At 36.4% G+C, this 13,071-nt stretch overlaps 1 protein-coding gene across 5 annotated transcripts in view; it reads right to left on the bottom strand.

The window, feature by feature from the left end:
* Positions 1-628: 628 nt before the first annotated feature.
* Positions 629-13,071, bottom strand: part of cntrl (centriolin) — a 123,426-nt gene continuing 110,983 nt past the window's right edge. For 4 of the 5 annotated variants that reach the window (XM_060841459.1, XM_060841460.1, XM_060841461.1 and 1 more), the window contains 6 exons: positions 12,808-12,948; positions 11,880-12,140; positions 10,697-10,759; positions 8,925-9,104; positions 5,914-6,028; positions 629-1,053 (listed from right to left, as the gene is read on the bottom strand). In XM_060841459.1, coding sequence (XP_060697442.1) covers positions 1,040-1,053; positions 5,914-6,028; positions 8,925-9,104; positions 10,697-10,759; positions 11,880-12,140; positions 12,808-12,948 — 774 coding nt within the window. In that variant the 3' untranslated portion in view covers positions 629-1,039. The remainder of the gene's footprint in view (positions 1,054-5,913; positions 6,029-8,924; positions 9,105-10,696; positions 10,760-11,879; positions 12,141-12,807; positions 12,949-13,071) is intronic. The other variant, XM_060841462.1, reaches the window with a different exon arrangement.

Genomic DNA, 13,071 nt, shown 5'->3' with positions numbered 1-13,071 from the left:
TTTAGGCCCAGGTGATTGATATAGATTTAAAAAAGCAGAGGTCTTGATACCATCCCTTGATGAATCTCACCAGAACTGTCCTCCAGTCAGAGAAACAATTATTTTACGACACATTCTTCCCTGTCATTCAGCCAACTTTGTATCCATACCGCGGAACGCCCTTTCACACCGTGTAACATGGAGTCACTGCCACACTGTAATTATAACATATAGCCCTCAAACAGCAGTAGATAGAAAGTCTCATGTCCAACACATCTGTCATGTTTCTGACTGTGTGTTTTAAATACACCTGGGACTTTGAACTAATTTTATCTTGATAACCAGACATGGCCCCAAGGGTAGAAACAATGGATTTACATTCAGCTGCCAATCTATTTCCCTAAGCAATTATCCTCACTGACCACAGGATCAGCATATTTAGACCTCATGCGTTCTGACAATAGCTAAGCAATGGGAACAAATCAAATTAACTGACAACTGGCAGTTATTACAATGCCTTTAACACAGTGGAACATTTTAAGGTGTTTCCCAAGAGCATTGCAAACATTAGAATGAAGGCTTCAGACCACCTGTCAACAACTGCCACAGCAAATGAGTTAATGTTTATAGAAATGTGGAAGAAACAGAATTAGTTCAGACAAATTTTATTACTGTAAAACTATACAAAATGTAAAATTTGCAAACTGTACATATATCATTATTATATAAATTTAAAAAAATGGGTGCAGTTACAGCACAGAAATCTTAGTTACAAAAATATCAATAACACAGATCAGTGCTCTCAACTTGGCTGAGGTTTGTACACCAATTGAACTGTTGAGCATGTAGTACATTCTAATTAAATGCAGTAACAACCTTGTTGATCATAAGAACAGTATGTGCAAATCTACACATGCCCTGCAGAACAGTTGTGGGAAGACTTGTGATGAGACTGATGTCCAAATATAACTGAGGTAGGTCAGGTTTGTTGGAGTACTTTTGATCAATGCATCATCCGCATAATTTGAAAACACTGTTATCCATCGAGGAGCTCATAAAATTACCAATTTTCTTCTGTAAAAGTGAAAAAAGAAGTCTCTTAAATATAATGCATTATTACACCTCTGGAAATATTTCAAAAGAGTCCACTAGGAATGGAATTACATAACTGCAGTGACCATAGGCAAACATGTCATTAGACAAAACTGCAAATTCCCAAAACCAGCATCAAAAAAGTTAATCAGTTACTTTTTATAATGATGTTTGGTTAACGTAACTTCTATTACATTTACAGGAATTCATGTCAATTGTCAGAAACTGAGCTTGTGACCTATTCTAGGTAACAATTCTGTACGTTGACAATGTTGCATTTAGCATGGTTAACTTATTAAACACCTAAATAGTATTTTTGCACCATTGAATAAGATTGTGTTTTTAACTTCATTCTAACACTATGAACATTCGATACATTCACTAGATTACTAAAAAGCACATAAACCATTTGTGTAGATGTGAAATGAAACAAAATTATGTTAACCTTAAAAATTCCACAGTTTTTAAGAGTTGTTTGTTAATATCAGTGTTGGACTGCATCTTCAAATGCACGTGCTTGAAGTCATAGTCTTCCACCAGAGACCTGCGAAATCCTGCAATTTCTGTTTCTGCGCCAAAGCTCCCCTGTTATCTCACTTCAAACATTTAACAAATTCAATAAGGGCCTCTCAATCACTATATGTGGATAATGTATCATATTTCTAAAAAGGCCCATGATATAAAAAAGGCACACCATGTTGAGCCACTTAATGTGAATTACCTTTTATAGCTGTTTATTGCAGTTTAGCATGAATTACATTGCTGCCGTGAAGGCATGAAAAAAATCATGAAAGTATTTTGGAAAAATGCATGCCAATAGCAAATGTACAAAACGTTAACCATCATTGTATTCCAATGAAGGGTCACCAGCCAAAATGTCAACCTATTCTCATCGAACCTGAAATGCTGATATATCTATTCCACGTAGGCAGGTGGTTACTTTCTGTTCGGTTGATACAGTGGAGCAAACATGGATCTGAAACTTTGCCTCCAAGTTGTTCTTCACTCATGCCTTGTGTGCTTTGGAATCCAATAATTCTCTCCCCTACTTTCATAATCACAGATGCCCATGGATACTACTAGAAGGCAAGTACTTTTGCCATTGGCATACCTTTTTCGAAAATCCGGCCTACAGGGGTCATAGAAGATGTGACAATAATGGGGGTTTCTAAAGGAAAGTTGAAGGGTACTTGATGGAAATAAACTTTCAGAGCATTGGGGATAGATTGAGAAATGGAACTGATAGGAATGTTCTACAGACAGCTCACATGGATTTGATGGTTTAAATTACTTTCCTATTTGCTGTATTGACACCGTCTCTAAACAATGGCAAGACATGAAATTCACAAAAGGAAAAAAATAAGAGACTTGAAGAGCACATTGATGGAAGTTTTATATATATATATATATATATATATATATATATATATAGTGACTAATTTTATCTATAGATTTTGCCATACCTGGTTACCTCAGCTACCAGGGTAAATTGTGGCAAATGTAGAAGGCAACCAACTATTAAAATATTACTTACTGTTTTGGTGGAGTATTTTATGAAATAATCTCAGGAGCCTCAAGGAACAGGTCAAGGATCATTTACGAAGGCAACATGAGAGTTCGCACAGAAAAGATTCCAAGGCAGCATTCTAACTCAATGAGAATTCATTGGATATTTCCACATAATAAATCACTTAGAGATTACCTTACTTGAATTCCAAAATGGTTTGTTTCAGACACATACCTTGTTTTTCACACATTCCAAAAGCGTCAAGGTGCTTCTTATCTTGGATCTCACCACTGCCTTTCTCATCTCTGAAGCCTGTGCTTCATTCCCACCCTTGACTAAATCCCACTGGCTTTGGCTTTCTTGATGTGGTCATTCTCACACTCCATTTCAAAAGATCGCCTCAGGGTTAGTGCTGGTTCATCCAGGTTACATTTTCATAGAAACATTGCTGCATCAGCATTTAAGCGTCTTTATGTGGTTTAACTAACCTTTCTTTTAACCTATCTTCTTAACTCAAATAATTTAAAAACAAATCTTGAATGATTTATATGATAATATCGTTATGAAGTTAACACAAATACTACCTCATTCTAAGGTCAACTGGAAATTCGGGCAGATTTACAGGTTAACTCACGTCACACCCATCAATTGTACCTTTTGAAGGGGAAAAATAATTGTGTTCTAACCATCTTTAAGCTTACAAATTAGATGCTGGGAACATTTAACCTGGGTAAAAAATTCATAAATAATATATGAGGTGAAATATTCTCTTACGTGAGGAAAATTCCACCAACTGACCTTGTCCTATTTACACTTGAGACTATACACTTTGTTACAACTTTCAATACTAATCTGCTCACCAATCATGACTACTGGAAACAATGTGAAGAAAATTAACTGTAACAGTTATACTCTGAATGGAAACAGATTTGAGTTTTGTGGAAGAGCAGACACTGAGTGAGATGAATAAGTTTAAGTGACACTTTTGACCACCTCCTTCCCACCTATCCATTCCACCCTCTGCTCCCACCTACCATCACCACCCTGCATCTATATATCGCCTTCCCAGACACCTTCTTCCCATCCCTCCCCTACCCCTCTATTTATCACTCAGCCACCCCTTTCTTGTTGAAGGGCTCATGCCTGAAACGTTGATCCTCCTGCTCCTCGGATGCTGCCTGCCCTGCTGTGTGCTTTTCCAGCGCCATACCTTTCGACTGTGATCTCCAGCAACTGCAGTCCCCACTTTCAACAACATGTTAAGACCGACAATAGCTCAAAATATGCCAATAGGATCCTACATTTTATGTCTTGAGTATAAAAATTAAAATTCAAGATAAAATGGTGAACCGAAATTAAAAATTTATTTGGAACTTGGATTGAGAAGTTGGTATAGCACTGGGCTCCTCATTAAAGTTTTTGGAACACAGGAACAAGACTGTCATTCAGCCTGTTGAGCTGGTCCTTCCAAATCAATACAAACCACAGCTGATTGAGCACATGAATACCTTTTACTCACATCATCTTTATAACATCATAAGTAATCAGATGTTATCAATTTTTACCTTAAATAAAACACTTTCCACTGCATTCTTAAGTTAAGAATTCACAACCAGAGCAAATAAAAATGTCCTTATCTAATTGGCAACTCCCCTATTTTTAAATTGTGCCCCTTTGTTCTAAACTCCCTAACCAGAGGAAACAGCTTACTTGCTTTTACCCTAACAATATCTCAGTATTTTGCAAGTTTCAATGAGATCATCTGTCATTCTTCAAAACTGTAGCTTATACAGGCCTAGTATGTCATAGGGCAGCCCTACCATCCCTGGAATAAGTATGGTGAACCTTTGCTGCATTCCTTCTATGGCAACAAAATCTTACCTGAGAAAAGGGGATCAAAACTGCAAACCATACTCCAACTGCAGTCTAACCAAATTCGTAAAGAATCGAAGCAAGGCTTTCAATATTCCTGTACACAAAACTCATCAAACACAATTTCCCATTTGCAAACCTGTGCTGACAATGCTCAATCAGATCATTATTATCCAGCACCTATTTGTCACATCGTTTGTAATAAATTCTAGCATTTTCCCTACTACTGATGTAAGAATAATAGCTTTGTCATTTTCTGTCTTGATCCTTTCTTAAATAGATGACATTGACTCCTGTAAATTGTAAGGCAACCACTGTAGAATCTATAGCATTTTGGAAAATTGTCAACAACACCCTTACTATCTTTATAGCTTGTCACTTCAATTCTCTGGGATATAGGCCACCAGATCTTAAGGATTTATCAACTTTCAGTTCCATTATCCTATCCAGTACAATATTGTTATTAATAGTAATATCTTCTCATTCTCCCTGGCCACTTAGATCTTAGTTCTGGGAGATTTCTTGAATTTCTTAAAGTGGGTTCATATCAGGTTCACGTAAGTGTAAGACAGATGGAGAGAGAGGGAGGACAAGAGAGGACAAGAATGAGAGAAAACTAAGCGAGAGAATGAATGGGTGAGCGAGAGAACAAGTGGGAGACAGAGCATCCAGTTACTAGAAAGATTAACTCTTCTTTTTTGCAACAAGACACTGCCTGACTTGTGGAGAATTTCTCACGTTCTGAATGATCATGTAAGCCTACTCCACCCTCAGTAACATCACTGTGCAGTGACTCTGCCTCAGCTCATTTTCTGCTAAAACACTCATTCATACCATCGCTACCTCTAGACTTGACCATTTCAATGCTTTCCTAGATAACAGCTTATCTTGTGCCTTATCTAAAAATTGTGCTCATCCAAAACTACTCTTTTCAAGTCTCATTCACCCATCATCCCATGTCTGCTAACCTAAACTACCTCTTGGTCTGACAATACTTCAACTTTAAAATCCTTCCATGAGATCAAGTCTATTTTTGTAATCTCTTTCAGCCCTACATATCAAAGATCTCTACACTACTTCAATTATAAATTACCCAAGCAATCCAGATTTTAATCACTCCACTGATAACCAAGCTCTCAGCTGCCTTGACCGTAATCACCTTCCTTCTAACGTTTCAATTAAGATATTTCTAAAAACCTTTTTTGACTAAGCTTTCAAACACCTGTCCTGATGCTTTTTTTCTTTGGCTTTGTGTCAATTTTAAACATTTTTATCAATCTTGTTGAACAATATGATGCATTAAATGTGCAATATAATTTTGAGTAGTTAGGTTTAATTGAATGGCCCAAGTGTACCTGACTTTTAATTTCTGTACCATTTACCTTGCTGGAAAACAGGTATGGAATCAAGACCAAAATGGAAATCAGATACTAAAAATAGCTATTACTCAAGTTGTTCTTTACCTGAATAATTTTCAGAAATATTTACTTCTGCAACATGCAGATGGGTGCTTTCTGGTTGAAGAGATCTTTCTGTTGAGTTTCTGGAAGGTGACTGAACTATTCCATGAAGAGGAGACTGAAACAATAAAAAGCAACAATTTGCATTTATATAGCACCTTTAATGGAGTATACCATTCGAATTGTTTCACAGAAGAGTTATCACACAAAATTTAACACTGAACAACATAAAAAGATATTAGGCAAAGTGGCCAAAACCATGGTCAAAGAAACAGTTCTTAACAAAAGACAGAGGGAGAGGTAGAAATGTGGAGAGGTTTGGGGACATGATTCCAGAGCCTACAGCCTCCTGACAGCTGAAGACAAAGCCAACAATAGTGGAGTAAATATCTGAATAATACTGAAGAACTAAATGGTTCAACAAGAAAACACAAAAGGTGTGGATGCAATGACATTTAAAAAAATCACAGAATTTTTGCAACAGTGGCAAGATCAACATTTATTGTTGACCTTGAGGTGTCTTCTAAAGTCATTGCAGCCTATGTGATGAAGGCTTCATGGGATGTCAGGCCATTTCAAAGGGCAATTAAGAGTCAACCACATTGCTGCAGGTCTGAAGTCTCAAAAGGCCAGATGACGTAAGGACAGAAAATTCCCTTCTCTCATGAACATTAACAGAACAGCTGGGATTTTAAGACAATCTGGCAGTTGAATTTGCCACCATTATTAATAAAGCTCATCATTCCAGGATTAATTTATGTTGGCAACTGAATTTAAATTATCCAGTTGCCACTTTGGGATTTGAAATCCTGTCTCCTGAACATCATTCAACACCTCTGGACTACCAAAATTAGTAAAACAATCAAAATATTACTGCATCCCAAGTCAGCTTTTGCATAAACTTGCACCTTAACTGAGAATGTCTTCATCTCGATGGAAGAAGATAAAAGTAGCTGCTTAGTACAATTAAAGTCAAACATCCACAAACATCCACTCCCTCCACCGCCAACACACACTAGCAGCGATGTGTATTGTATACAAAATGCACTGCTGAAATTTGCCAAATATCCTTAGCACCTTCCAAATACACAAACACTTCCACCTAGAATGACAAGGGCAGCAGACATACAAACAGCTATAACTTCCCCTTAAATGTTCTCACCATTCTGACTTGGAAATACATCACAGACTGTTGGTCGGTCAAAATGCTGGAAGACCCCTCTGGCAGCATTATGGGTCTAATTAAACAGTTCAAGAAAGCAGCTTACCATCATCTTCTCATGGGCAACTAGGGACAAACAATAAACGCTGGTCCAGCCAGAAATGCCCTTGTCTCACGAGTAGGTTAAAAAAAATCTCTTCAGTGACTGAGTAATACTTATGTAGAGGAATATCATTGCATCTATGGGTGGATGGCCAGTTATCATATCACTCCAGTAACTCCTCAGAGGATTTTTGACCCAACTATCTTCAATTGCCTCATCAATTTCTTTTTCTCTGAATTGTAAATGAGTCATTTAGCTGATGATTCCAGAATATTTAGTTGCATTCACAACTCCTCTCCTAATTAGGCAGCCAATACCTGCCTTCAGCAATTAGGAAAGAGCAGGTTTATTGATCAATGCCATTTTCACTCGATCTATCATTGCAACAATGGAGTTTGCATTATCCTCACACTGTAGTGCAGCAAGTTAGTCATTCAAACAAACATCATCCTCTACTGTGAACTCTTCTGTTGAGAAGCAGAACAGCAGTACTGACATGGTGAAAAGATCAAGTCCAAGTTCCTCAGCATGTCATCCTGACTGCAGATTACTTCCTATTCCTTCATTATTTTATATGTCGAAATCTTGGAATGCCCTAAAAGCATCAACATCACAGGAACTGCAGCTTTTCAAGTCCAGCCATTTAGAATAACCCGGAATGGGCACTGTATCCTTTCAAACACCACCCACAACTCAAGAATATGTTTCTGAAAATTGCATCCATGTTCAAAAGAGACTAGAGCGCCGACAATAGGTAGTTAATACCTTAAAAGATGTACATGCTTACCAGTCATTAAGTAAAATAAACCAACAGGCGCAAATTATTTCCTTAAAAGAAAAACAAGGTACTCCTAAAAGTAAAATTCTAGCAGATCAGAGGAAGAAAGCAGGAGTTAACTTTGACTCAAATTAAATAATTTCTTTGCATTTCAATGCCAAAGAAGCTGTGACTTAACACCATTTCTGCTCTTATTCCATTTCATGTCAGATATCAAATTATACCCCGCACACTGTCCTCTCAGCAAGTAAAACAAGCTGCAATACTAGGACCATGACTTACGAAAGAGCAAATAACAATCAAGCAGAGCATTGTAATATCTATAAAAAAAACTAGATCTGCTCACTGTAAAGAAAAAGTGATTTTTTCAGACCCACACACTGGTATATAAACTGAATTTGCTTGACTCACATGTGGCAGCATACTGAATCCTGGAGACAACATTCCAAACTGTGAGCTCCCAACCTGGAAATCACTGGAATTCTAAGCATTGCACTTCAGCATTAGATAAATTTGAACAGACAACTTCAAAACTTTGTCCATGCGGAACATTTAATTACGTACCACAGGTAGAAAAATGATTTACAATTGGTTCTGTACACACATTTGTTTGATATAGATAATGTGTTGGAAACAGTTGAAAATTAAGTTAACTTTCCAAATTAGAAGGGTGTTATACTTCGGACTATAAAAATATCTTCATAAAATACGGCAACTGGATAGTATTCAGTGTCTCAACAGAAATGAAAATTTAAACCAAATTGCTTAATTTACATTAGAAAAATGAAAAAGTCTTTTATAGAATTATATCAATACAATGAAGAATTCTACAGACACAATGCATTCTATTGAGATGAATTGAAAGATAAATTCAGGGTTTCATTCTCCCACCACAGCTTTCGCTAAAAGGACAAAATCAGTTTCAGTTCAGCTAATTGTATCTAGTTTGCCCTCCTTAAATTGTAACCCACCTTGCTCTGCCCATTGTTTGAAGATGTCTTGTACTGGTGAAATGAGTCGACGTTAGCCGAAGTAACAAGTTCATCCAAAGCATCCACACGCCTTTTAAGGCTGGTCAGATTGCCCTCTGTCTGTTCCTTTTGTTTACATAATGTTTCAGCTTGCTTTGACATGCATTGACGAATCTGTGCCTATACAAGAGAAAGTCTTCAATTCATTAAAAAGTAAATGATTACAAGATTATTAATGGCATTTGCATTCCCCAGTTAAATTAAAATGTTTATTATTCATTATGCATTTGAAATTTATCTTTAAGCTTTCCAGGAAAATACACATCCTAGCTAATGTTACTTCAAGGTTCCTTCACTATCATTTGAACTTCTAAGAAAGGCATTTGTAACTCAAATGTCTAGAATGTAATCCTCTAAGGAAGTGCTTTCTTTGAACATTCCTATGTCTACATATGGAGGACTGGCAACCTATTGTATTTAGAAATCAAATGTGAACATCAGATGTTCAACCTCTTATTACTCCCTGTTAAAGTTTACAACTCCAGATATAACATTTACTCCTGCATTCGGTAAATAAACATGACACACAATAAAATGTTTCATGTGGGCAAGTTTTTGATACCGTTTATTCAGAGTTACTGGACCCCTAGACGCATTATGCTTAGAATTTCTAACAGTCAGAGTCCAGATTAGGTAAGGTGCAGTTCAAATCTTGGCCTCAAGCAACACTATGCTGTCATTTGAAGAGTCTCATAAAATTCAATTTAGTTTCAAGCTCTGAATAATGTCGTATTTCATTACAATTACTGAGTCTAGCGTTTTGATAGATACCCTAGTTCTCTGCTTGATTAGTTATTTGCACTTTCTCAAGTCCTTATGCTATTGTTGTGACTTGAATTAGGGAGAATACCTATTTAAAATATGAAACAGAAATGGAACAGAGCAATGGCAAATACAGATCTAGAATTTAAAGGCTTATAGAATTTATTTCAAACGGGGTGACAGGTGTTTAGAAGCTGTACAAGAAATTCAGAGAATTTGTCCTAGATAGTTTGAGTATAAGGGTTGGGACGTCATGCTGAGGGATTGTACAGGACATTAGTGAGATCTCTTCTGGAGTACTGTATCCAGTTCTGGTCGCCCTGTTATTAAGCTGGAGGGGGTTGATAAGTCATGTTGAGAGGTGACCTTATAGAGGTTTATAAAATCTTGAGAGGTATAAGATGGGAGATTTCAAAAGATTAGGAGGCACATTTTAAGGTGAGAAGAAAGATATTTAAAAAAAGACACGAGAGGCAATTTTCTTTTTACACAAAGGGTGGTTTGTATGTAGAATGAACTTCTTGAAGAAGTGGTGGATGTGGCCACAATTACAGCTTTTAAAAGACACTTGGGTAAGTACATGAATAGAAAAGGTTTGGAGGATTATGGGCCAGGAGCAGGCAGGTGGGAACTAGTTTAGTTTAGGCTTATGCTCAGCATGGACTGGTTGGACCGAAGGGTCTGTTTCCATTTGTATCACTCTATATGAAGGCAAGAATTGAGACAATCCTGTCTTCAGTAAACTTTACAACTCTTTTGGATTCATTGTGATGTCTTCTGTCTCATTGCAACCAACTCCTTTGTAAAATGTTAACTATTTCTGATGAATTGTATTTAATTGTGGTAAAAGTGGAAATAACAATAAATTCAAATATCAATCTGAATTTGTATACACAAATATAAGTAGGATTGCCACTTTTGAATAGATATAACTTTTAGATTTTTTTAACCTTGAGGTGATCTTCTTGTTGTCGTAGGTTTTCTCTCCGCACATCCCCTCGCCATTGCTCATCCTGAATGGCAGAGGAACAATAATATCCTTTTAATACACATTTCATACTTTATATCCTACTTGAGAATGTAGAAAGATCAAGTTCTAGCTCTCCCCCAACTTTGATCTGCAATTGTCTAATAGATTTTAACATGAGTAATTGATGCCTTTTCTCCATCCTTCCCCGTTATACAGAAACCTCACTAATGACTGTGCATTTTTCCAGTAGCTCGATAACATGTGTTACAAGTATGTTTGAATCTGCACCCACCATTCAACATGATTAAAAATCAATATTCTTTGATGGCATACACTCTGCATAGCCTCCAATATTCCCACAGCTACTTTTATCCCTATAAAAATATTCCTGTTTTTATGTTGTTGCACACAGTCTGTAGATTTCTTTGCAATTAATAGATAATTTCCTGATGTACACAGAGGGTTGCACTAGGAATACAAGCAGAAAACTCGTACAATAGTAGTAAGTTTGCTGATAGTTTTAAAACAAATTTCCATAAAATTTGTCATAAAACAACCAAAGGTTCAAAGTTTAAAATCATTAGGTAAATCCGAAACTTAATTTAGACAGCGATTTCATAACTGAATTTTCAGCAATCCATTTTCTGTAACTTCTAAAACAAAAATTCTAACAAAGTTGATACGCTCAGATATACTCTCATCCACAGGCGTTGGTTATGTTAGTCTTGCTTGAAATCAAAACATTGACAGTTCAATTTCCAGCTTTTGTCCTTGCCCGCAAAGTCTTTTGGGGAAAAAAAAGCAGCAAAACTCTTAAAGAGCTCTCAGAGAAACTTCAATGGATTAGAAGAGTCAATTGTCCTGCTCCATTTGAAGCACAGTGCATGTGGTGAGACACTCCTCAAACCAATAATACTCAAAAAGCAACCATGCTTACAACCTAACCCCAATTTCCCCTTTAGTGGTGATGTCAGATCTTAATTTGGGGACGGTTGAAGTTTCACGTGACAAGTTGACAAGATGTGGATAGAGAAGTAGGGCTTGTAAGTATTTATATATTTCGTATCATTTTACAATATGAGATGATGCACCCATCATGTGAATGCAGGAATATGAAACAATAACAGCACAGATATCAAAAATCAATTGCAAAGGAATATCACCTTAAAATTGAATCTAGTCAGGCTTAATCTTTCATCATAACTTTCTCTGGCAAAGGGACCATTATCCTTTAAGCTTTCTGTTTCACTTTGAAGAGTCATCTCCTCTTCCCAAATCATATCTGGGCCATTCTTCAGTTCCTTGCATGACTGATCCAGATCTTTTAAACTACTGCTAATTTCTGCTTTCACATCTGATCGAAGAGTCCTTATGGCTTCCTTGATCTCCTTTTGTTGTTGTTCCAATTGTTCCTGACTTCTCAGCTAAAAGATCATCAAAATATTAAACAGAAGCAGTTGAAGTGTGAATACCCAGAAACCATTTCATATTTGTTTTCCAGTTATAAATAATTTTCTCCTTTTTTGCCTTGTATTCATATGTCACTTGTCTTTCTTAATGAAGAGTAACATTACCAAGACCCTGCTGCTTTTTTCATCTTGTGCCATATGATCTGATATTTTCCTCAACTCCCCATGGGGAAGGGACTAATCTCATTTGCAGTCTTCCCAACATCAGAAAGTTACTGTAGGGAATCACACTTGGTCTTCCTAATATGCTTGATTCTCTTTCTCAGGAATGCTTTCTTTAGGAAGCAGTACAAAAAGGCAAATTTAATAAGTAGTTCTGGTAAAAAAAAATTGAGAAAGTAAGTTCTGACAAATTTTGCTGGTTATTTTTAGTGGCATTAATGATACTACATCAAAAATATTTTAATCACAGATATTATTGCATTGTTCTTTATTCTTTTGTGTTATAGAGGAAGATGATGATGTGATGCTAATATCAACTGACCAGAGTTCCAAAGAATTAATATCATTGGGTGTTGGGTTTGAATCCCACTGATAAAAACTGAAACCAACAATTCTTACATAGTACAAATTTATTTTGTTTCAGCTAATTGTGAAAAACAATGCTTTTCTTGTCATGTACCTGTTGCTTGAGTTCAAGATATTCCTGTCTCATCTCATTTAATTCAGTCATGACACGTTTTGTACGTTCATGGTTATCATGAGCAGTCTGGTCTCTTGAAGATAATTCATTTTGGAGTTTGTTGTTTTCATGTTTTTGTTCCTGTGTTGATGTAACAAAATCAGAAGTAACCCCAGTGGGTTTTTTTTAGTCCGTAAAAGATATATGGCTATTATAAATTTATCACTTACTCCATTAATACATTTTTAAATGATATTCTTTTCC

This window comes from Hemiscyllium ocellatum, chromosome 21, assembly GCF_020745735.1.
Source record: "Hemiscyllium ocellatum isolate sHemOce1 chromosome 21, sHemOce1.pat.X.cur, whole genome shotgun sequence".
NCBI lineage: Eukaryota > Metazoa > Chordata > Chondrichthyes > Orectolobiformes > Hemiscylliidae > Hemiscyllium > Hemiscyllium ocellatum.
This window is presented reverse-complemented; position numbering and strand designations above follow the sequence as displayed.